This window comes from Numida meleagris, chromosome 4 (genome assembly GCF_002078875.1).
Source record: "Numida meleagris isolate 19003 breed g44 Domestic line chromosome 4, NumMel1.0, whole genome shotgun sequence".
NCBI lineage: Eukaryota > Metazoa > Chordata > Aves > Galliformes > Numididae > Numida > Numida meleagris.
The window spans coordinates 39,913,300-39,939,105 of NC_034412.1; the positions used below are offsets into that span (position 1 = coordinate 39,913,300).

Sequence of the window (25,806 nt, forward strand, 5' to 3'; positions counted from 1 at the left end):
ATAAACAATGTAAATTTTACAAATTCCATACATTTTAAAAGCAGTCCACAGATAATATTAACAGATTATTTGTCTGCTACACTTGCAAATAATATCATTCTCGGGACTGAAAAGGGAGAGTCACTTCTCCAAACCTTCAAAAGCAGAATTCTCTATTACGTGCTCCAAAGTACCATGATACTTACAGCTTTGGTATGTTCTTTGTAAACACAATAACTATTACTTGAAATACATTCAGGACAGCACTTCCCATCCAAGTGAATTAATTCTTCACCCTGTGAAGAGAAAGGCTGCAGCAATTCAAACGGAATCAACAATACCAAAAATACTGTGGAATGCAAAGGCAGAGCCGCTCTTGCCCTGGAATGCAATCTTCAGTATCTAATTTCATATCATCTTCTCTCTATCCTATTTCTTCTCTGTAAGTACAGTTTGAAAAATGTGCTTAATGGATATTGCAGTTGCAGAACAAACCTCAGAAAAGGCTAGGCAACTCAGCGATAAGACTATTCCTAAATCTTGCTGAGAAAGAACCTCTGAGCGTAATCCATTGCAAATACAGAGAACAGGAATACCATTTTTTACTGTCCTTCTCCAGGATTTTACTGGACTACTGTCAAGATTTGAATGCGTAAGCACTCAAATGAAGATAACTTCGTTTCCAATGCTCTGTTTTTTTGTCCAGTAGAGTTTCAAAGCACATGCTCTATTTATGTCAGATGGAAAAATCCTGTTCTTTGTTACAACTGTAGAACTCCACAGTTTTCACTTAAATAACCAATAACTCTGGTTTGGAGATAATAATTTATCAGCAAGAGGAGGAAATGAAGTGCCCTGACTGATCAGAACTTCTTGTGCCTAAGTGGAAGATGATTATTCAGGAAAAAGGAAGACTATGTCTTAAGGAATTAGGACACACCTCAAAAGAAACAGCTTCTATTTCCTGATATGAGTTGTTTCTCTAGACCTGATATGAGTTGTTGTTCCTGCTACGAGTTGTTTCTCTCACGCGCTGTAAACATAGGCAAGGTGATATTTACTAGTCATAAAACAGACATAAGTCTATAAAACCACTACAATAAAGAAGTGACAAATGAATGACTAAATTACATTTGGTGCCAATCTGCGATGAGCACTCCTTCAATCTATGCTCATTAAAAGACAATGTTGATACTCATCCCAAATCTCAGTGGGCATAGTTTTCCTAACTTTGTAATCAGGCTGATTATTCCCCTACCACAAACAGAGAAGTTATGACTGTTCATTAAGCGTTTGCAAGGAGCTCACATACCCAAAGAAATCCCACAGCTCTTGCTGGTTTCCCTTTCAGCATGTTGCTTGTTTCTTTGGCTGGCTCACAAAATTCAACTCAGCACCAAAGTTTAACAAACAGCTCTGCTGATTTACACCATTCAGGCATACGTTCTAGCAGTCACTCCAGGATATTTTTCACCTTGCCACCGATATCTGTATGTGACCTACTTTACACACAGATGGGGCAGTAACATCACTAGTCAATTATTCACCAATGCCAACATCTAATCCCAGCCACGCTCTGGTAGCTCTCAGGCATTTCTGAGAAGGGGCAAGAGAAGATAAAGAGCAGTTTTTGGTCTTAGAGGACCACACACAACCAAAATCTCTCTGCTCATTCTATACATTTCTGCTACTTAAATCATTACTTCAAATTGCTGTTGGCAACATTGAACCTCATGTCATTACTATGTATTGTAAACTCTCCCATCCTCATCCCTACTTACATTCCCACCCACACACATAAACACAAACTACAGGAAAACTGAGAACAACTAGTTAGGGAGCATGGCTCTCCTACCCCTCAAAAACAAACAAACAAACAAACAAAACTACAGGCAATCTGCTCTGCCAAGGCTCAGAAAAGAGAGTGGCTACGAGAGATATTCTTCAGACACATACCTGAGCACTATCAACAGAGTGCTCAATACCAGGCTGCTGGAAAGTGCTCTAGCAGGATTTTGTGATGCTGACAGTTTCAGTGGTTTTGGTTGAGTGCACCCATTCAACATCCAAAACTATCCCAGCCTGCCACATAACTTGTATCCCTAGCTTACCAGTACCCTTCTGAAAACGGCTTTCTGAAGATTAGGTCAGAATCCCTGCAGACACTTTCATATGGCAGTTATGCACAAGTTTCTTTGCAAAGGTTTAACAGCTAAGCCTCCACTCTACCCTCACATAATGCTACTATACTATGTCGAGCTGTCTAGGATTTGCAGTTCATATCTGTGGCCTCATTACACTTTAAACAGTACGATGTGACTGGAAAATTAATAGTGTCTTAGTGAAGAGAATCCAAATGTTCCTCGTTTCACAACAGATTTGTTAGTGCAGGTTCCTAAATTTGAAAAAAAAGGAACAAGGAAACCAAAAAAATATATTTTACTTGCTTTTCAAGTAAGTATTTTATTCCAGTTAATTAATATGTACATTGTACTATTGAGGTGAACTATGACCGGACCTAACTTGAGGAAACTACTTTATCCTAAGAAAAGCTATGTAAGATAATCATAGAATCATAGAATTGCTCAGGTTGGAAAAGACCTTCAAGATCACCAAGTCCAACCACAACCTAACCATACTGCTCTAACAACCCACCGCTAAATCAATCCCTGAGCACCACATCCAAACGGTTTTTGAACACATTCAGGGATGGTGACTCAACCACCTCCCTGGGGAGCCTGTTCCAGTGCTTAACAACCCTTTCTGTCAAGAAGTTTTTTCTGATAACCAACCTAAACATCCCCTGGCGCAACTTGAGGCCGTTTCCCCTTGTTCTGTCACCAGTGAGAAGAGACCAACCCTGTTCTCGCTGCAATCACCTTTCAGGTATTTGAAGAGAGCAATAAGGTCTCCCCTCAGCCGCCTCTTCCCAAGACTGAACAGCCTCAGTTCCTTCAGTCACTCCTCATAGGGCATGTTCTCCAAAGCCCTTCACCAGCCTTGTTGCCCTTCTTTGGACCTGCTCCAGCACCTCCATGTCCTTTCCGTACTAAGGCACCCAAAACTGAACACAGTACTCGAGGTGGGGCCTCACCAGTGCTGAGTACAGGGGCAGGATTACTTCCCCAGTCCTGCTCACCACACCATTCCTGATACAAGCCAGGATGCCACCGGCCTTCTTGGCCACCTGGGCACACTGCTGACTCATATTCAGCTGACTGTCCATCAGCGCACCAAGGTCCCTTTCCATCAGGCAGCTTTCCAGCCGCTCCTCCCCGAGCCTGTAGGGTTGCCTGGGGTTGTTGTGATCTAAGTGTAGGACCCGACACTTGGCCCTATTGAAACTCATACAGTTTACCTTGGCCCATCGATCCAGTCTATCCAGGTCCCTCTGTAAAGCCTTTCTACCCGCTGGCAGATCAGTAATAAATCCTTCTGCAAATATATCAAGAGGGAACAAAACTCTTGTCTGCAACAAAGGACGTTGCCTTCCTCTCTCTGTCCCCCTTGCAATTACTTTTCTTTCAATTTGAAATTGCAGCAGTTCATACTCTGACAATTTGTATCACTTTGAGATGCTCAGGCTTTCAGCTGGGTGGTTACTTTTGAGAACCTAAGTTTGAAAAAGAGCTGCATGAGTGATAATGTGCACACTTTTGAACCCTTCGTTTTGAACCTTATGTGTCATCATCTCCTGCTATCATCCTGTAAAATATCCCTGGCTTTTCTGCTTAATGGATTCTTTGTCAGAACCCAAGATATGAGCATGAATATTAAATAATTTTCCCTACTGAGCCATGACAGCATGCCATCATCGTTAGTGTAAATGATCCAATTTACAGCCAAAAGCATGCAGGAAGCTGACTGAAACAGATGCCAAGTGCTCAAGATTTTATGACAATCACAACTTTCCATCCAGAAAAATCTCTCCGTGCAGTTTAAGGTCAGATGATAATCATCACTACACCAGTGACAAGTGTTTGGGTCAATGCATTTTTGCTATTTAAAAGGCCCAGTCTCAGATGAACATATGTATCTACTCCCAGATATACCCTTCTCTGTGCGATACATCATCAGGGACTCTGTGCGCAGATTCTAACTTTTTCGAACATCTACACAATCTAATCTGGTGAGCCCATTATGTGCGGTGTGCAGACTTCAGACATAACACAAGGGAACTACAACTCAAAGTTTAGCATGCAGGCAGTCACCAGGAAAGCCCTGTTACTGAGAGAGAAAACTCAGAAGGCTACAGTTCCTTCCGTTCTCTTCACTGACTCTGTGAAGTAGCTGGTATAAAGCAAGCACCAACCCACTGATTAAAACATGCAGTGAGAACCAAGGTAGAAGTCCTACTGCACTGAAAAAAGGCAGTCGAAAATGTGTGTCTTTGCACAAGAGTGTGTGTATAAGAAACATTCAAACCTATCTAATGCATTTTCCATATCCATTGTAGAGCAGCTATAACATAACCTGTCAGAGTATTTAGAGTAAACAGCCCAGGAATAAAACATCAGCTTCACTTCCATGCCCAGAATGGCATGGAAAAAAAATGGAGAAAAATAGACTACCTTTGATGCTCAACCACCTTACTGAAAGTCAGTGTAGCATACAGAATTGTGGAGCCAAGAGTTGGATTCAGTGATCCTTGTCGGTCCCTTCCAACTTGGGATGTCCTATGATTTCTTTAGCTGTTAACCATCTCTGCCCTGTACATATCTCTGCAAATTAAGTTCTCAGTAAAGCCAGTTGTCACTGAAACTAGATGTCTCTGACATGAGCAGGCAAACAACAGGGTGGGAGATAATCCAAGTTAGATGAGCCACGACTCAGACTGTCTTGCTTCACGATGCAAGCCTCGTGAGCAGTCAACCTTGCACAGAAAATCCTGAGCTTACTCTCCTTTTCTGTGAAGCATTTTCAAGGTAAATGCACAAAAGAAGCTCCAAAAGAAGGGCAGCACTTTTTCTCAAAATGTCGGTTTTGGAAGGAAAAAAAAGGGAGTAAAATAATCACAGGACTTAATGGGTACATTTTCAAAGAAGAAAACCTTTCTTACCTTGGCACATTCCACTTCGGCACACTCTGCTTTGTGACAAGTGACTTGGCCTTCATCACACATGCAGAAGTCACAGTGAGTAATATTCCACATCTCACCATGATACCTGACAGTGCCATCATACAAGCAGTTTTCCTTGGAAGACACACACTCCTCACAGCACTTCCCAGAACGCTGCACTTTGTTCTCCCCCTACGAAGCATCAACAGCCATTGAGAGGAAACACTTAGCTGTGCTCACAGGGACTCTAAGCACATGTGCAAAGTGATACATGCAGTCAGGGTAGCAGAACTGACTGAGTTTCAATTACCTTCTTACATATAACAGAGTCACAGGTTTCTCTCAGACATCTGACTGCCCCTCTATGACACACGCATGCACTGCAGGCATTTTTTTTCCACTGCTCACCGTGCTGTTCAAAAGGAATAGGAGAGATGTATACAATTGTTAAATACTCATCATAAATAAGAAAGTTCTTTCTAGAAACCCGTGCAACTTATTGAGTATGATGGCTCCTTTTGCATATCTGTACCCAACGCAAAACTTTTCTTAAGAAATGTCTCTACATCATCAGCAAACACACAAAAGATATATGAGGTCTAAATGACATGGTGGTACGTACTTCTTATTAATTACAAGCTAGTGACATTGGTGAGGCCTTCACTATCATTATTAGCAAAAAATAATTGTTAGCAGAAAATCACACGAGCTACAAATACTTTGACCTTCACTAGTGCTTTCTATTTTCCTCTTTCAAAAACGTGTGAAAAAATAAGTGCCTGATCTGCTTCACCACGCAAACTTCCTTTCTGCTTGTCAGCAAATTCTTATCTAGCCCTAACTTCTTTCAACTCTTCTGGCTGTCCAGGAAGAAAAAAAGAAATAGTTATACTATGCTATTAGTGCTGGCATAAAGTCAGACATGAGGGAGAAGGAAAAAAGGTATGTGCCAAAATGTGTGAAGAGCTGGCTCTTGGTGTAGCTCGTCAGAGGTTACCTGGTACACCTTTCCTGACACCGAGCAGGGCTTTGGAACACATTCTGGACAGCATTTTCCAGGAGACATAACCATAACTTCATCCTAAATAGAAAGCAGCAGAGACACATAAAATAAGCATATGAAAAGTTAACGTGGAATTCAGCATCACTATCTGGAATCCCAGGCATTTCGTATCAGTGAGACAAGCCACAGTCACTCAAGGCTTGGTTTTGGCTCCAAAGTCTGAGGCCCATCTTCACAGTATGAGATCAACAAATATTTCCTTCTTCTCATTTTCTGGGCTTTTTTGGATGGCAACTGAGATCCAGATATGTAGATAGGTATATAGATAATGATACATACACATCAGAAGTACAGACACATATACCCAGGTATAGAGATACGCAGAGAAAAAATATATATAAAGTTATATAAAGAAACACACTAAAGCATGAGATCGAGGAATTGGCTTTGAATACGTGATTTACACTTGTCATCTCAGGAGTGCTGTACATAGGTGTTTGCAATGTACTAGTTAAATCCATGCAGCACAACTGTCTGTACAAGTGTAAAATTACAGAATCATAGAATCATTTGAGTTAGAAGAGACCCAAAAAGATCATCTAGTCCAACTCTCCTGCAATGATCAGAGACATCTACAGCTAGATAAGGTTGCTCAGAGCCCTGTCCAGCCTGACCTTGAATTTCTCCAAGGACGAGGCAACCACCATCTCTCTGTGCAACCTGTTCCAGCGCCTCACCACCCTTATTGTAAAAAATCTCTGCCTTATGTCCAATCTAAATCTCCTCTCTTTTAGTTTGAAACCATTTCCCTAGTTGTATTTGCAACAGACCCTGCTAAATAGTCTGTTCCCTTCTTTCTTATAGCTCCCCTTTAGATACTGAAAGGCCGCTATCAGGTATCCCCAGAGCCGTCTCTTCTCCAGGATGAACAGCCCCAGCTCTCTCAGCCTGTCATCCTAGGGGAGGCGTTTCATCCCTTGGATCATTTCTGTGACCCTCCTCTGGATGCACACCAACACATCTACATCTCTTCATAATAAGGACTCCACCACTGGAAACAGAACTCCAGGTGAGGTGTCATCAAGGCAGAGTAGAGGGGCAGGATCAGCTCCCTCGCCCTGCTGGCCACGCTTCTTTTGACGCAGCCTAGGATACCGTTGGCTTTCCAGGCTGCGAGGGCACATTGCTGGCTCACATCCATCTTGCCATTCATCAATACCCTCAACTCCTCTTTAGCAGGGCTGTGCTCTACCCTTCCATCTCCCAGCTTGTATTGATAGCAGGACTGCCACAACCCAGGTGCAACACCTTGCACTTGGCTTTGCTGAACCTCATGAGGTTCACCTGGGCCCATTGCAGAAGCCTGTCTAGGTCTCTCTGGATGGCATCCCATCCCTCAGGCACATTGACCTCACCACACATTTTGATGTCATCCACAAAGCTGCTGAGGGTGTGCAACGATGCTTATAATTAGACTTAAAACTACAGTACTCCAATTTAAATTTTTTTATTACTTATTTACATCATGTTGGAATAAATTGGCACTTCACATCAATATAACAATTCCTTCGTACTACAATTCCACCACTTCAAAACGTGTAATTCCCCTGATACAATTTCATGTACATGCAATGATTTGGAATGGGTATAGTACTGTTCACCAGCACCTCCCTTCAGCCACATCAGGATGACTAGACTGGAAATAGCATAGAAATGCCAAGCACTATCATCTCACCTCCTTTTTTAATCACATCACTAGCTTTCAGAGAAAAAGTAGACAACTTCATATAAAAGTTTGCAACTGCAAGTTTCCCAGCAGAGTTAAAAGAGCTCATTCATCATGGCTTTTGTTGGGACACCATAATTAAGACCTTCTGTTTGGCTCTTCTGATGGCTTACTGGGCAAAGATAACTAGCAGCAAAGCTCCCTGCAGACAAGTACACAGAGTGAGCTCAATCTGCCAGACACTTATTTTGTACTGGAAGCAAGAAGCGAGGTGGGCAGATTTGAGGAGCTCGTACGTTCAGAGGAAACACACCCACAGAAAGCACGTTCCTAAAAAGTTAGGACCTGCCCTGCCTCTCAGATCCTCTTCTCCTATGGTGGGACATACTCAGGTGCCCTTCTGCATGCAACAAAGCATTTTTGACCTTATTCTCGCTCAGCACCAAGGGAAAGATATAGCTTCTATCTGAATGATGGAAGATGAGAGTTTAATACTGGTGTCACTCTGCTGGGAGAATTTATTTATTTGCATTTGATGGGGAGTAAAGAAGGAAGAAAGGGATAAAGGAATATGCAAGAAAATGTTAGGTATGATTGAGAGCAGAACAGAATCCCTGCACATCCTGTGAACACTCCTTCCGAGGCACCTGGGTTGGAAAAAAGTGGAACACTACCAGAATTGGTTTTCTGCTGCATTAACGTGGATGATCTCAGCTGATTGTTCTCAGGTACATCACAGTAACAACACAGTAATTTCTGTTTCCACTAATTAAATTTTAATAAATAGCTGATAAAACATTAGTGCAATCAGTCAGCAGGTAACATCAGTCCATTTGTGGGGAAGGGAGGATGTTAAGCTGACATAAATTTGTTTCAATGTACAGTACTTAAGTCAACTAATAGTAATTGAGTATCTCAGGAAAAAAACAATTAGCATGCAGAGAAACAGGTGTTTTTTCCTTCTATGAAAAAAATCAACAAGACATCCGGTCTAGTAATAGAAATCTGAGTGAGCATGAATAGGAAAGAAGGTTTATGACTACTGCTTTTGTTTTCCTCACTGCTACAGGGAGGTGTGCTCAGCTGGAGCACGCATTTCAAAGAAGCTTGATTCATCATTTGAGCACATCAGTAGACAAAAACATACATGTGCAATGGCAGCCCCTATAAAACAAAATCAGGGTCAGAAAAAGACACTCCCAAGGAGTCAGTTCCTGTATTTCAAAGATGTCCTTAGCATTGCATACTGTTGTAAAGGAGTACACTGAGGTGTCCAAGAAAACTGGTACAGTGGTCCCAAGGAAAAGAAATCCAAAGAGCGTCAACACACTCTCAAGCATTTCCAGTATGCAATGCAATAAGCAGAACTCAAAAAAATAATCAAGTCACTTGTATAGAGTATACAGTATTGTGCATAGCTGTCCTTACCAACCAGCATGTTAACACTGTATATAATTCTGTAATGTTTTGGCTGGTTTTATCACTGTGTAAATGCTAAGAACTCATCATTTGTCCATAGCACAGACCTCAGAGACAGAAATGTCCTACTTGGGCTAAAACAGTGAGTCACAGCATGAGCTTGGCTAAGTCATCTTACTTGTTTTATTCACTTCTAAGCATAAGCAGATGTAAGAAAAGTGCTCCGAGACTTCTGTTTCATCTTATACTTAAGGAGAATTTTATCAGCATTTGACTTTTGAAATTTGACTGATATTTTCAACCATATTTCTAGATTTCTTGAGGAAAATAAATATAGCAAGCAAAACCACCCAGATCTCCCTGCTAACTTTTATGTTTGCATGAGAAATAGATCTTGCCAAGGGAAAGAAGACAGTCATGAGTAGTGTCCCCGGAAGGCTGCTGAGTCCTGACCTGTTTGCACAGAACAGCCTCGCAGGAAGCTGTGAAGCATTGAGTCACGCCATCCCTGCAGACACATTTGGAGCACAGACCAAGGCGCCAGTCCTCACCATCCCGGAACAAACGGCCATCAAAGTAGCAGGGTTCTAAGAGATAATAAAATATCAGGATGTTTTCTTTTTTTTTTTTCCCCCCCTTTCCTTCATCCATAATTAAAAAATAAACTTTATGCACCATGGAACTCAAAATTCTCTTTTGTCAAACCAGAAAATAATAGTAACAATTTCAACAGTTTTCAGGAGCTTTAGATTTGTGAATTAAGAGCTCTGGATGCATTTCTGCTAATGGATTTTAATAAGACAAAGTATCCAACAGCCCAGACATTTCTGGAACTTTCAGCCCAAGTTTTCAGGTGTGTCAAGTGCTCTCACTATGTAGGAAATATCTGTATTATTTTTCCAGATTGCAATAGCCAAAATAAAGACAAATTAAGCACACCTGCTCACTGCTGAAATCTTATTACTTCTTATTGGCCTGTGGGTGAAGCTGCTAAAAATACAAATATGGTAAAAAGATGGAAAGAGAGTAAAGCAAAACACTTGACCCCAGTGTCTTTCCAATGGAATCGAACACAAAAAGTAAAGCTTTCTAAATTTGGGACTAGAAGGATATTTCCAGCCAGGGAGATACTACTTGGATCACTGGAGCCAAGGAGTAGCCTGTTCACACACAATACTCACCACCAAGGCCCACACATGTGGGACAGCAGGCTCCATGGGCTGTGTACTGCAGCTCATCCCTTCCACAAGTGAGGACTGGGCAGGCTGTGGGGGTGCAGCTCACTTTCCCATACGCACAGGAACACAAGACACATCCAGAGCTGGCCCACTGCGTGCCATGCTGCAGGACAGAACACAAAACAAGGCAAAGAAAAAGCATGCATGAATTCAACTGCCACAGAGACCTGCAAATGCATTTTTCTCTCTTTTGAGCCCTCCATACTAGTATTTAACTTTGCTATTCTGTCAGTACAGTCAAGCTTTATACACCGTAGTTCTTACTGCTGGCTGGGCTGTTGAGGCAAAAAATAGGTTAAAATGGGTGAAGTAGCAAACCTGCAGATCATCTTAGTTTTTTCTCATGCAGAGAGACATCTAGCAGTAATACCCTACCAAAGTTCCAGCCTAATGGATATATCTCCTCTCCATTATAGTTTCTGTAGGGTGGATATGTTCTCTCCAGAGAAATACTCAACAGGGGCCCCGGCACACACCTGACAACACTGAAAACCCTGTACCCCACATACTTAAGCTCTTTGCTATGAGTAAAACCTCATTAGCTTTGCTATTCATTAATGCAGGAACAAATACCTCTGCCTTGAGGCTACGTGAGGCAAAACTGAGCCTCAGAAGAAATGTGTTGGTGTGTTACAATGCTCTCCAACAAACAGAAAAAGTGTATTTTTGCAAAATACGAAGTAATATATTAGGCAGGGAGAAAACAGCTCTTGTCAGATAAAGGAAACATTTTCTCCAATGTAGCTACCACTAGGGCCAGCATTGTTAGTTAGGTACTAGCAGAAAGAAGTCATAAAGCACTATGCTGGCTTAATGACAAAAGAAAAAACTTCCTCCTTCAGGCCAATCTGTGCTAACCATCAGGAGGAGACTTTGTACTGCCAAAAGAAATTGTTTGATGTTCACCTCACACTGGAACTTGGGTGTGACAAAGAGCATATGCACAGATATGCCTGTAGTCCCCATGGGCAGGCCTACTTATTCTCCTGACTTACATACAAAAGGGCAGACTCACAAAGAACCAAATGAAAAAAGCTGCAGCAAGAGTATGCCAGAGCAAAATGTAGCAATAGCAAGAACAAGAAATACAATGTAATACAACGTAGCATCACCCAAATCACAGGTACAAAGAAATAACAGAAAATGTTAGATGTGCTAGGCCTCCTGTTCCAGTCTGGGCCCACCTTGCAACAAATCTATGTTGGTTGTGCCCCATGATGCTGGAAGAGTGACACTAGAGTATCTGGGCTATAAAGTCCAGATATTCAAAAATAGAATTTTAAATCTGTGCTAGGAATTTCAGCACATTTCTTAAGATTTGGACCTGAACTGCTTCTTGTCAAACAGAAAAGGCTGTAAGAGACCAGACATAGGACCTGGGTTCCCTGTTAAGCTATTTTTTTTTTTTTCATATGCCTACTGTTCAACATGGTTCACTATTACCCGTGAATCTTTCTTTCTTGTCTGTACACATACATTCTTACTGTTTTGGCCTTTCAGATCCCCTAGGTGAAACCACATGCTGCAACCTGATTCTTGAGTAATTACGAAACCCAAGTTGCAAGATAGAAATCAATCTCTATCTGCATGCATGGCTGCTGATAGAAAGTCTTCTTTCAGGGAAGCTAATAAGCCAAGTTCAATGTGTTTTGCTTCTCCTAACATTTCTATACTGTCTCAGTCATTCACAGAAACAGGAAAGTGAATAAGTGGGAAAGGAAACTTTCTCACTTTAAGCCAAGAAGGACATGATATCCATAGAATAAGAGAACAGCTTAGGTTGGAGCAGACCTCAAAGATTGTCTAGCTCCAACCCCTTGCCATAGGCAGGGCTGCCAACCACTAGGTCAGGCTGCCCAGGATTCCATCCCACTCGGCCTTAAATGCCTCCAGGGATGAGGCATCTGTAGCCTTTCTGGGCAATCTGTTCCAGCACCTCACCGCTCCCTGAGTAAAAAACTTCTGTGTAACATCTAACCTATATCTTTCCTCTTATAGTTTAAAGCCATTTCCCCTTCTCCTATCACTATCAGATTGCGCAAGAAATCAAGTTGCCCTCTTGCTTGTAAGACACTCTCAAGTACTGGAAGGTTGCAATGAGGTCTCTCCGGACCCCTCTCTTCTCCAAGCTACACAAGCCCAACTCCCTCAACCTCTCTTCATAGGAGAGGGTCTCCAACCCTCTGATCATCTTTGTGACACCCCTCTGGACCCACTCTAACAGTTCTGCATCCCTCCTGCACTGGGGGCCCCAGGCTTGGACACAGTACTCCAGATGAGGCCTCACAGGGGCAGAGTAGAGGGGAACAATCACCTCCCTCTCCCTGCTGGCCACCCCTCTCTTGATGCAGCCCAGGATACAGTTGGCCTTCCAGGCTGCAAGAGTACACTGCTGGCTCACGTCCAGCTTCTAGTCCACCAAGACCCTGAAGTCCTTCTCTGCAGGACTGCTCTTAATGAGTTATTCTCCTAGTCTGTATTCATATCTGGGTACTGCAGTGACACACATTCAATTTCTGCAAACCTTGCAGACTAAACTTCCATTACATTAACTGATAGTAACAGAATATAGCTCCAATAAACCATCCTTCCTCTTCGTGTCAGATAAGCATCCTACACTGCTATGAAACAATCAGAGAGCTAAAAACTGGAAGGGATCATCCCTGTCAAAGAACATGGCAGAGTACTCACACTGTGGATCTGTCCTTCATGCTGGCAAAATCCTTCAGCTTGGGAGGCACATTCAGGGCAACATTTGTTTGGGGCTATTTGGAGCACTTCTCCCTAGAAAGATACAAGAATCCAATAAGCAGTGTACATGAAATGGAAAATTTAACGTGAAGGGAAAGATATGGGATTTGGCTACGCTCAGTGCTTTCAGTTTGAAGAGAGAATGTATTATTAAGTAAAATATACAATGCTGCTACATAAGACTCCTCGTTGAGAACCATCACCTCGTTTTGCTGTATTTGATATTTTATCTTCAAAACAACAGGAACAGAATTTACACTTCTAACAGTGCAATTGGGAAATCCTAAGCAGGACTAGTTTTCAAACCAGAACAAAGAATAACTGGAAAGCAAATATCCAAAACAACAAACAGGATTATTCACTGATTGTTTTCCGAGGAATGTGGTAAAGCCAAAATTTTTTCAATAGATAACACGTTTTCTACATGTACAGAATGGATCTCAGTCTAACATTTAGCCACACCTGAAGCTCAGCTGGCTGGCAGAATGGATACACATCCATCACCTGAATTTCTTTGGTTTAATAATCAGCACTCTTTTTAATAACGCTATCTGAAAACAAACTGAAAACTACTGACCGCTTCTAACTACAGCACAGTCTGGTGATACTGCTACCACTTTGCTTTGCACGTTCCTGGGGCTTAGCAAACTATCTGCATGCTGCATCCTGATCACCAGCAAGAAAACAGATGATGTTGATGGAAGCAATTCACTGCATGAAGGGAAAAACATCAGTACAGACATCAGCTAACACTGAGAAAGATCATAGCCTTCTGTCCTCGAAAAGATCTCCATGGACTCTCCAAAGCAATGCTTTCACGTTCCTCACAGCTGCATGTTAGATCTTACTGTGCAAGGGCATCTATCACTGGTGGCATTAGCATCTGGAGGCCTCCGGCATCACCTGACTACAGGATTTTTCTCCCACAGCTAATAAAAGCAAAAGGATCAGACAGTTTTACTGATGTGAACACAGCAGCTGGAGAGGAAGAAAACAGACACAGAAAACCAAAACCAGAGAAGGTTCAGGAAGTAAAACGTAGTACATTTTTTACGAATAAGGTTACCTTCTTCAAAATACTGCATAAATGTTTCTCAGGAGAGATTCTACATCCTTTCCCCAAGGGTATGGTCAACCTCTCAGGGATTGCTCTTTCTCACAAGGGTGTCATCATTTGCCTTGCTATAATAAAAAAATGTAACGCCCAAAACTGTCCTACCTATTACTCCTTTATTTATATGAGAAGAGTGATCAGAATTATTTGAAATGTTACAAGTCTTTGATGCTTTCTAAAAGAAACACTCTGATTTTTCAAAATGAAAAAAAATTTATTACTTCAAGACTTCCTTCACTATCATCACTGGGTATGTTTTTGCAGACTGTCCGTTTTTGTTTGTACCTTGTTGCTGTACACAGGATCAACAATATTAGCATCAGTCTGATTGTATGTAAGTAAGAAATAAAGAGGAATGATGATTTCTGACCCTGTTTCTCAATGGCAAGATTTTTGAAGGATGAGCAAGATCTTCAAACAAAGACCCAATTCCTCTCACCATTTAAGTTGCCAGACCTTTACAGAAGACTGAAATTCTTTGTTCTGAAGAATACCAATGCCAAGGAGTCAGAGAGATTCATTTTACACTGTAAATCTATTTCCCATTACGAGCTTTACAGTTGCCACCTTTTCACTTATCCTTTTGTTGTTTTTTTTTTTGTTTAAATGAACAACATATTTGCTAACCCACTCATTATTAGGTGTACCATGACAGCATTCTTTTTTCTCTTTAGCACAAAAATTCCTACTATTTCAGTCTTGCTTTAATCAACACACAGTGATAATAACGGGGAAAACAGTAAGGATCAGAATTATTTCCCTGTTAATACTGTCATATTGGAAAATACTTCAACCTGGTTTATAAAGCCATATAATTATTATATTGGCAGTGCTTCTTTAAAGCACTAATTTTCATTGTCATTCATGCATTCTACCCTAGTAATCCAGATGCTAATGCAACACTAATTCCATGGCTAATTACATATAACCATTAATGAAGGCTCAGACAGAGAAAGATAAACAGGAGACAATGAAGCTCAACAACCATCACAAGGCACGAGAAAGTGAAAGACAATCTCTGCTCTGTTGTTGTTCACCAGAGTGGAAAGCGTCCATCTGCCTGCCTGACAGTGACCCAGCTCCATCTTCAAATGAAAGGTGACTGGAAGCTGTGCTCATGCTAGTAGGTCCCAACTCAGTTCAGGGGCCTTCTTTGTGCACCAGACTGCCCTCGAAGCACCAGCAGTCTGCAAGCCATTTCGCCGCCAAGCTTCAGGCTGTAGTAACAGCCAGAGGTGGTGCATCACCATGCTACAGCCAGAGGCTTCACACACTGGGTTCTGCCCGTGTGTTTTTTTCCACCCGCTTTCACCAGCGAGGAGTGAATGAGCACAAAGACTGTTCCCGACCCTGGGCAGTCCCACACACTGTGGGAGGGAAAACATGAATTCACCACTCCCTCCTGCATCCCCCAAATCCTGCTGTGAATCAGATTCAAACGGAGCTGCATGGAAGCAGCTGAACACAGAAGTTCGCTACAGTGACTGCCACCGTGCTGTACAGAGATAAGCAACCAGCTCATCTCTGCTTATTCCTCTAGGGAAAAACTTCACTTTACATCCTCTTCTTGCCCTTCTTAAAACAAGAGGAGTTTTACCTCTACAGGGACTGCAGACCTATGTCCCCCACTGTACCTTTATGTGCACTGTGTGTATACCCACATGACAGTTTAACATGTCACTGTTCAAGGAGTTTAAAGCAGAAGAGGGCTGGCAACTCTAGAGAGACCTGACATTTCTCCTACCAAGAAGAGCTGATCAGCTGTTGTTTGGATCGCTACAGCCCCTTACCTTCTGAAAGTCACAATGAGGATGCTTGCAGACAGTAGGTTCACAGGTGACAACATTGCTATGGCAACTGCAGTCTTGGCAAGAATCTGGTTTCCAAATTGTGTTATTCTGCAAACAAACAAAAGTTTAAAATTAAACCCATACAGCATAAGGTGTACACTATTTTATGAAACAAATGGCTCATACCGCTCAAAATAGACTCTAAGAATAAAGCCTGCAATGGACAACCTTCCCTCCCATATGCTTATCAGTCACAACTTCGGTACTGTTCATTCAGTAAATTCAAACATATAGTTGAAAGACACAGGCATGCAGGGCAAATAACCAACTCCAATAGCAAGACAGTAGATAGGAAATAACCTCCACAAAACCTCAAGGTGTCTACTGCATCTTTGTGACACTTATCCATAAACTTGAGGTTGTCCAAACTGTAGCTACTGTTACGACCACAGCTGGTGCTAAGGCACCTGAGCTAGCTTAGAAGCTAACTCACCCCTGGACAGATCTCCGTGGCAGCATGCAGCACAGCACACACTGATGGGAAATATAGAGGACCTTACTGAAACCCTTGATTTCAAGTCAGCTCTCAGCTGTTGAACACAATATTTAACATTTTGAGCCTGTAAGAATGCAGAAGGAAGGGTGCTCAAGTTGAAACCATAGTTTAAATTGAGCACATTACATTAGGTTGTTAAATGGAAACAAAGGTCTAAAGAGCATAAGATGCAATTAAACTGATTTAGTCAAAAACGCTGAATGCATGGCCAGCTATGAAGAGGCTCTACCTAGTCACATCTACCAAAAACAATATGGAAGAAGGGAACTCTAACCAAGCAGGCGGTCCAGCAGATTTAGAAGTAGATGTCACCACCACTTGATCAGTGCACCCAACTGGAACACCCACAGCTAATTTGCAAAGGTTTTCACCACCCCTGCTTGACCCCTTCCCATTCCCTCCACATCGAGGTCATGATCCCACGCTGCTACAGTGCTTTCATAAGCCATCTCAGGCCCTTGTCCAGATGCTTTGACACTTCACAGACATCTCCTTCCCTCTCAACAGTTTCTCCAAGGTCGGAGCAGCCACCTGGGACTCGTTACTTTTGGTAAGATGCTTGGAAAACAAAGCTTTCCTTCTCTTTACTCCTGAACACCGACTTCCAGCCATCCCGACGCTAAACAGCAGCAGCATCCCAGAGAATCAGCCAAGGCTTCCTTTCTATGAACATGGGCATGGTGAATAAGAAAAACTGCCTTAAGAGCAAGGAAGCTTAAGGCACCAAGTTGGAGGGAACAGACTCCTTGATGGTGCTAGGATGCTTTTGTAGAGGAGATGACACCCCTGAACCAGAAGGCTTGCACCCTGGCATCCCTCAGAGCAGGGTGCACAGTTGGTGCAGACAGGGTATAGGGCAATCCTCCTCACTCTCAGCCAGCATAATCACTGCGCTATGAGCAGTGGGTATTCTAAGAGGGGGATGCAGCTGGGCTGTATTGGCTGCTGGCTCAGATTTGTCTGGCAAGGAGACTCAGCACTGCAAAAAAATGTGTGCCTGAGCACAAAGGATAATCCCCCACTAAGAGTGTCCTGCCTTACTATAAGCAGTGAGTTGTTGGCATTAACATCACTCAAAGGCTTTCTCAAAATGCCATGGCAATGCAAATGGAAATGAGTCCCTCAATCTTGCAACAAGGAAAACGAGAGAAATGAGGGAAGGGGCCTATCTTTCATTTATCATGAGTAAAGCTTGAAGTTTAATGGCTAAATTTGCCTATTCTTACTTACACAGTCTCAGTGACTTAGAAAGACAACTCACAGAAGCAACAGTTTGCTATTAGGATACTTACTGGACAAACTACAGGGACAGTAAGTTACTGTTTTTGTTTCAGAAATCTTTCCTCTTGCCTGCACTCAGCTCCTCTGTGGTTGTCAGCTCTCCCATGCCAAGTTCCCTCTCTCAGCAGTTCAAAAAAAGCAACCAGTAGCTACATACTGAGGTATTATGAAAGATATATCAATTGCTATATCCATATTTAATTATCTGCTTTTAAAAGTCCAAAGAAAATGGAAAGAGGAATATCAGTTTCTTATAGGAACGACTCTTCTACATTAGACAGGCACTGTGCATGCACTAGGCTACATTTATGCCATAAAAGGTTTTCCTGCATATTACAGAGAGCTGCTATCCAAGCCATTAAGCCTCATTTCAAATCGATCTGAAAGATGGCCAGACTCTGCATGGTGTAGTGATTTACTCCACCGAGTCACTTGACTCACAGTGTAACATACTACTTAGGTAAAATGAGAAAGGAAAACATGATTACAAGCAAGAATGTGTTTAGGGCTAGCTACTAAAACTATTCAGTGCGCTGATACAACATTGAAACGAGCTTTAAAGGACCATTAGACTGTTTAATTAGAGCAAAAACCTTGAAAAATCCAATCCCTTATTTAGACACTGACACAGAAGCTGCCAGGCCCTGCGCTGCTCTGACACCTGGACACAACAGACTGCAAACCAACCGATGGCAAAACTGGAAACAGCCAATTGTACAGCTGTCATACAAAGTGTGACTGTAGCAGGACTGAAAAAGAGCACTGTTGATGTGCCACCATCCTGTACACCCTTAAGTAGAAAGCCCTGTTGCCTTCATTTTAAAACCGGGCTCTTTGTCAAAACAAAATGGCTTAATCTTTGACAATGAATGAACAGCACAAACCTGCAAACAGTAGGATAACCAGAAACACTGCTAACAAAACCTAACACCTCTTCACTGCATCACAAAAGCATTTCCTTTACATCAAACTGTGCTTCTCCACTTGTGGCAGAGCTTATGAATGGACAAGGAAGAAGCACTCCAGCAGAGTCAGAAAGGTAGGGGAGAGTCTCTGTTAATGACGCTGGCAACATCTCATTAAGGCAAGAAACGGCAGTAAGGGATCCACGGGGCAGGGCATTGAACAAGACAGGAGGTAGTTTCTGCTCTGGTAGTGCAGCTGGGATACTCACACACACAGTTGTGGCCGCAGAGCAGAAACCCAGAAACCACTTCTGCCAGCAGATTTACTGCACAATTACAGAACAAATTCAAGTTAAGTTATGGATGTGCAAAGCTAATACACTAATAATACATATTACATATACATAATATACATAATATATGTATATTACATATACATAATAATGGTGTTGTTAACCCATCCTGCTCTCTTCAGCATACTCAGACCCACCCTAAGACTTCGATGCCGTGGTAACATCCTGGACTACTAACATCTTTCCACTGGCAAAAAGTGTCAGTTCAACATCAAAACCATTTGATGTATCCACTGATCTACTCACGTACTTGTTTATTTCCAGCTGGAGGGGAATTCCAAAACAGTGGGTGGCAGGTGAGAAAAATCTGTGCACAAGTGATGTCAGCATTGAGAAGCAGCCTGCATTTTAAACTTGGCCACTCACTGTGGGGTGAGGCTGCAGCCTCGGAAGCTGCCAGAGGACTAGCACTGGGCAGAGGAGAGGGAAGGGAAGAGCAGGTTGAATGCATCCCTTGGGCACGCGCATACTGCTGCTTCCAAGGGCCAGGTGAGGCCCTCCTAAGTCCTCACCCCATAGGCTTCTCCCCTCTATTAAATGAGTAATATTTCTATGGTGGGCTGGTGGCCAAAGGACTCATATGGCAAGCCACCTTTACATTCTGAGGTCCAAACACTCTAGTTTCTGACAAAACCAACATTCTCACCAATCTTGCTCCTCTCCTGTTTCCTACCATAGCCCAAGTGGGCTAGGCACTACCTGGGGGCTCATCCAGCTTTTTCCAAATCATAGAATCATAGAAAGTCACAGAATGGCCTGGGTTGAAAAGGACCTCAAGGATCATCGAGTTTCAACCCCCCGGCTAAGTGCAGGGTCGCCAACCACTAGACCAGGCTGCCCAGAGCCACGTCCAATCTGGCCTTGAATGCCTCCAGGGACGGGGCATCCACAACCTCCTTGGGCAACCTGTTCCAGTGCGTCACCACCCTCTGAGTGAAAAACTTCCTCCTAATATCTAACCTACATCTCCCCTGTCTCAGTTTAAAACCATTCCCCTTTGTCCTATCGCTATCCACCCTCGTGAACAATCATTCCCCCTCCTGTTTATAGGCTCCCTTCAAGTACTGGAAGGCCACAGTGAGGTCTCCCCGAAGCCTTCTCTTCTCCAAACTAAACAAGCCCAGTTCCTTCAACCTTTCCTCATAGGAGAGGTGCTCCAGCCCTCTGATCATCTTGGTCACCCTCCTCTGAACTCATTCCAAGAGCTCCACGTCTTTCTTGTGCTGGGGGCCCCAGGCCCGGACACAGTACTCCAGATGGAGCCTCACAAGAGCCGAGTAGAGGGGGACCACCTTGGGTGAGAATCTGAGCTGGATCCCAAGGCACCCAGCTCACAGCTGGAACCATCCACAGGTGACTTTCATTGCTAGGTATCAGAAATCACTGCAGTGGTTTTGGGAATTCGTAAATCCACCACCTGATTTTTCAGGTAAGAGAGTCTTCTTTTGTTGAGGATTCATGACTACGGAGCAACAGATCTAAACTCATATTTGAACATCTGACTCCTGACAACAATTAATTTGACGGATTTCTCTACAGGGAGGTGGAGGGATTACTCTCTGTTAACACTACTGAATGTCTGAATGTTACAGTCATGGTAAACTGAGCAAAATGAAATGCTCTGATTACAAGACATTTGAAGTGCAAGCCACTTAATTCCATTGAGGTCAGACAGAAAGACAGGACATGTACTTCAGACACAATGGAAATACACAAAAGAAGTGACAGTTCAATGCAGCAATGACTTTTCGGTGGTGTTGCTGGGTACTATATCAGGTTCATATTCAAAACTAATTCTAACACACTCCCTGCATGTACTGCTAAGCACATTATTAACAGTCGCTAATATAGAAAAGCTTATAAAGATTGATCAATGCACGTGTAGAACTCTTACAACCTGGAGAATGCAATCTTTTACTGCTGGTATTTTCGTAACTCTCTTTTCTTCTTTTCCTTTTCAGACCTGATTCTCTGGTTAAGGCAATCAAACAGAGGCCAGCAGCTTGTGTATGTTCTGCCTCCAGCTAGCACCAAGATCTCAGTGAGCTCATGCTAGGGTAACATGCTCAAAGCAACAGAAAAGTGAAGAAAGGCTCCTAAGTCACTCTGCTGATAGCAATCAAAACACCAAGCAACCAATTGCAAAACAAAAATCCCACCAACCTGTGCTCCACGCTGCAAAGCTTTGTTAGTATCCACCTAGCACTTACGAAGAAACTTGAAAGAATCTAGATACTACTGTTTATAACAGAATGCAAAACTTTACTCTGTAGACACTTAAAGAACTGTGTAAATCCATGCTACATCTTCTATAAGGCACTGAATCTCAGTGGATAAATTATCTGCAACAATTAAGCGCCGAATTTCTATCCTGTTTAGAGTGTAATTTTATCAATGACACTTTAAGAGGCTTTTTCCTTACAAGTGCTAATATAATTAACAGTATAAATAACGAAGTAATGTGCACAGAGCACTTTGAAGATGGAAGGCACTCCTTACGCACCAAGTCGTGCCATTATAACTAATTAATGCTTTGGATTTCCCTACATCAGAGGAATAAATGATACCTAATTCGACTGAACCTTAAATGCCATGCTGCAAGAAGAGATTAATGTGTTCCACTTGTTTGGTTTGCAGAACAAGACTCAGAAAAGCAAGAAATGCTCCCAGGCGTTCAGAGCTTGTGGGCACCTAGACACAAGGCAAAGCAAAATAAAACATCAGACATTGGAGCACAGCACAAGCATGTTGTGGGTTTGGAAAATACTGATGAAGAGAAAAAGCACAATAGTTGCATATTAATAAAAGGCTAAGAAGAGGTGAAGACAAGAAAGCAACTGGCAGTCAGATTAAGAGAGGCCTGAAGCAAAGCATCATCTGAAGGGACAAAGAGCAGAGAGATGAAGTGGAAGCCCAAAGCAGCTGGAAACTCTCCCGAGTTGCAGCTGCCACACTCTCACACTAACCAGAGCACAGAGCGACCTAAACCTCTTCGGACGTGCCTTTTTTGAGCAGTCTTCCTAACTTCATACAGCTGCACCTGTTCCTCCTCTATCTCAGTTTAAAAAAAAAATCAAAAATAATTGGAGTCTGCTATTAATATCTAAAAAGCCTCAGTAACCTGATCAGACGCAGCTTGGCGTGGGCTCTCGCAGCACTAGATGACAATCCATGCTCTATTCTGGTGCACTGACTGTGGAAATAAGGCGTGTGCAACAGCTGCTTTGTCTCCCTCCTGCTTCCCACGGTTTCATGGAAATGCTTGGCCAACCCATAAAATGCCGCAGGACGCTGGATTCCCCCTGCAGCATAGCAGGGTCATCTGCCTGGGGGCATCACTGCAATTACGAAGCAGAGAGAAAGCAGTGGTGTACAGCTGAAGCCTTAACTATAGCCAAGAATCAAGCTTGGAATTTTTAGTATCATGTTGCAAACAACACGGTTGTTGTTGTTTACTGTGTGCCCTTCTAACTGCCTTTCCTACTTTTAGGAGAAATCAGTAAAACGTGACAAAACTACCACACAACAGGGCTGCTCTGTCCCTGGGTGCACATGAGGGCGACTCCTGCAGTGTGGGGAATGGAGGACCTCACCCCAGCCCAATACGTTCCAAAGTGCTGTGGCTCAGCTGGCAGCAGTGCTCCAAGTGGGGCCGGGCTGCACGGACCTCCCGTGTGGTTCTCCAGCAGAGCTGAGCAAGGAAGGCAGGTATCGGGTGTCCCAAAGCAGCAATAGGAGGCTGCCTTGTTGAAACCCTGGGCAGAGCCAGGAGCAATTACACTTTGGTAACAATTACCAGCATCACCCACCAGCTGCCAAGTGAGGAGACTTGGCAACTCAATAATAGTGCTTTCATTCACCATTTCCACTCCAATTAGCTGACAATATCAGGCAATTGGCAGAAGAAACCCAGGTGTAAGGGAAGCTGAGCACTACATGGTTTGCAGGACGGATATGTGAGCGGAGCAATGAAGAGATGGAAGGAATTCACAGATGTAAAGGATTTCTGGTCCCCATTCACATATGGACTCTGTTTTTTCTCCAGTAACAAGCAGCTGCTGCCAATGCCAACCCCATTTTCCAGTCTGGCACGTGCTTGCATGCAACAACCCCTCGAAAATGGTCTCTTGGGTTTAGTTTACTGCAGCACGCTTGTGGGCAGAACACCACGGGAATGGCTCAGGCTCTGAAATCAAAGGGAAATGCAGTTGAGCTCAACAGAAATGGGTGCAGGCCCACACTCCTAGGAGAAAACAGAGCAGTGATGGCAGAGCGTGCAGCGGGATCAGCACCACATCAGCGTGCACATGTCACTTTGTTGGGAATTCGGAACTAATTTTTCCCCTCTTCCAATTAGGGAGTTAAAAAGTTACGCATTAAGACAAGGTACTATGTTCAAATATAGTTCAATAAGTCAGATGCTTTCTGCAACTTCCAGTTCAGTGTTTGTCTTTTACAAGTTGTCCAGGCCTTTTAAAAAGCAAGAGTCTGCAAATAAAACTTCCCCGCAGCCTCAAGGGGCTGCCGAGCAGGGAGGACTGTGGAGCTGATTTCTTCAGTCACTGGGGTGCTGCTGCAAGCTTTATCTGCCTTTCACACTGACACAAAAGCAGTCACTTACTGCTCGAAGTGGCTGAATTCCCTGTGACCAAACAAGGGTAGAGGAATTAAAACAAATGTTGTAAATCGCCAGCTCTAATCATGATTGAAATCAGCACACAGAAACCCTTATTTAGACCAACAAGTCAATTGTTTTTCTGCAGCAGTGTTCCTATATAAAGGTTATCTGTCATAGAAACTGTCATAGAATGTCATAGAATGGCCTGTGTTGAAAAGGACCTCAAGGATCATCAAGTTTCAACCCCCCGGCTGAGTGCAGGGTCGCCAACCACTAGACCAGGCTGCCCAGAGCCACGTCCAATCTGGCCTTGAATGCCTCCAGGGACGGGGCATCCACAACCTCCTTGGGCAACCTGTTCCAGTGCGTCACCACCCTCTGAGTGAAAAACTTCCTCCTAATATCTAACCTACATCTCCCCTGTCTCAGTTTAAAATCATTCCCCCTTGTCCTATCGCTATCCACCCTCGTGAACAATCATTCCCCCTCCTGTTTATAGGCTCCCTTCAAGTACTGGAAGGCCACAATGAGGTCTCCCCGGAGTCTTCTCCAAACTAAACAAGCCCAGTTCCTTCAACCTTTCCTCATAGGAGAGGTGCTCCAGCCCTCTGATCATCTTGGTCGCCCTCCTCTGAACTCATTCCAAGAGCTCCACGTCCTTCTTGTGCTGGGGCCCCAGGCCCGGACACAGTACTCCAGATGGAGCCTCACAAGAGCCGAGTAGAGGGGGACCACCACCTCCCTCTCCCTGCTGGCCACTCCTCTTTTAATGCAGCCCAGAACATTGTTGGCCTTCCGGGCTGCCAGCGCACAGAGGTTAATGTGTTTTGTTTGCTAACCACGAAAGTATATTCATCTGTGCTCAGGTGCATCCTTTATACTAAATGCTGCCTGTTATTTTCCTGGTTGGAAAAAAACCTGCTACTTTACTGATAACCCCTCAAGTGATCCACAGTTTGCCACGGTGCTATTCTGATTTGTACATATTCCTCACCTATTGTCATTGACTCCTATCAGTATTTCTAAAAGAACTAACAGCAGTACCATCTCTGAGTACTCTCTATTAGTTAATTAATTTCCTCTGTAATTATTATGTAAAAAATAATAATTTCAGGATAATATTTTGCATTTAAAAACAGTGAATTAGAAGTATCTTAGATGCATCACAGAAAATTTTTAGAACTGGATGATCTCAGCCCAAATTTTAATGCAGAAACAGGGTTTTCTCCCTGTGCTTTTAACCTTTGCTTTTTAGTTTTAAAGGAAAAAGGATAAACTGCTTAAATGAACGGAAACTAATTATTTCCCTGGCCTGCGAACAGAAGGCTCCTATTGCCAGAACTTGATTTAGCACTACTTTCCTACATTTACCAAAAAAAAAATCCAGAAGTTCAACAGATTCATTTAAAATAAACAATAACACAAATGATTGTAAATACAAACTGCTTGCAATTTTGCAATAACACAAATGATTTAAAAAAAAATTCTTAGCGATTGTCAGAATTTCAAATGTATTTTTTCCCAACAAGTTTAAGTGAACAGATCTGTTCCAATTTTGCGTCTCGCTAGTTACGGGTTTTCTGCCTCAATTCTGCTTTTAATTCTTTTTACATTTAGGCATGCAGGTATCTGACGTTAAGCTGAAAATGCCACATGCACCATGTCAAGCAAGTGTTCAACACTAGCACCAAAAAACAATGGGTATTTGGAAGATCAAATAACATTTGCTCACACACATCTCCTTCTGCAAATGCGCACAAGGACTTCACTTTTCTGGCCATTATATTTTTTTTTTTCTCTTTTTTCTGGGAGCAGTAATTTTTATCTGTGCCTACAGTTATCTCATAAAACCAAGACCTTTTAACCTCACTATAAAGTTGGTACCAGAAGAAGCAGAGGAGAAAAAAGTTTTGAGTTTCTCTCTTTTTGCCAGGGAAAAAGAGTCCCTTGTGGAAACTGGGGTTGTAAGCATTTTTTTCCTTTTATTTTTCCTCTTTTTTTTTTTTTTTTTTTT

At 42.8% G+C, this 25,806-nt stretch overlaps 1 protein-coding gene across 3 annotated transcripts in view; it reads right to left on the reverse strand.

The window, feature by feature from the left end:
- Nucleotides 1-25,806, reverse strand: part of FRAS1 (Fraser extracellular matrix complex subunit 1) — a 169,246-nt gene that overhangs the window by 94,667 nt on the left and 48,773 nt on the right. For all 3 annotated transcript variants that reach the window (XM_021395041.1, XM_021395042.1, XM_021395043.1), the window contains exons 3-10: nucleotides 16,080-16,187; nucleotides 13,116-13,208; nucleotides 10,368-10,527; nucleotides 9,640-9,773; nucleotides 6,036-6,119; nucleotides 5,349-5,450; nucleotides 5,039-5,230; nucleotides 186-275 (exon numbers count right to left, since the gene is read on the reverse strand). In XM_021395041.1, the coding sequence (XP_021250716.1) occupies nucleotides 186-275; nucleotides 5,039-5,230; nucleotides 5,349-5,450; nucleotides 6,036-6,119; nucleotides 9,640-9,773; nucleotides 10,368-10,527; nucleotides 13,116-13,208; nucleotides 16,080-16,187 (963 nt within the window). The remainder of the gene's footprint in view (nucleotides 1-185; nucleotides 276-5,038; nucleotides 5,231-5,348; nucleotides 5,451-6,035; nucleotides 6,120-9,639; nucleotides 9,774-10,367; nucleotides 10,528-13,115; nucleotides 13,209-16,079; nucleotides 16,188-25,806) is intronic.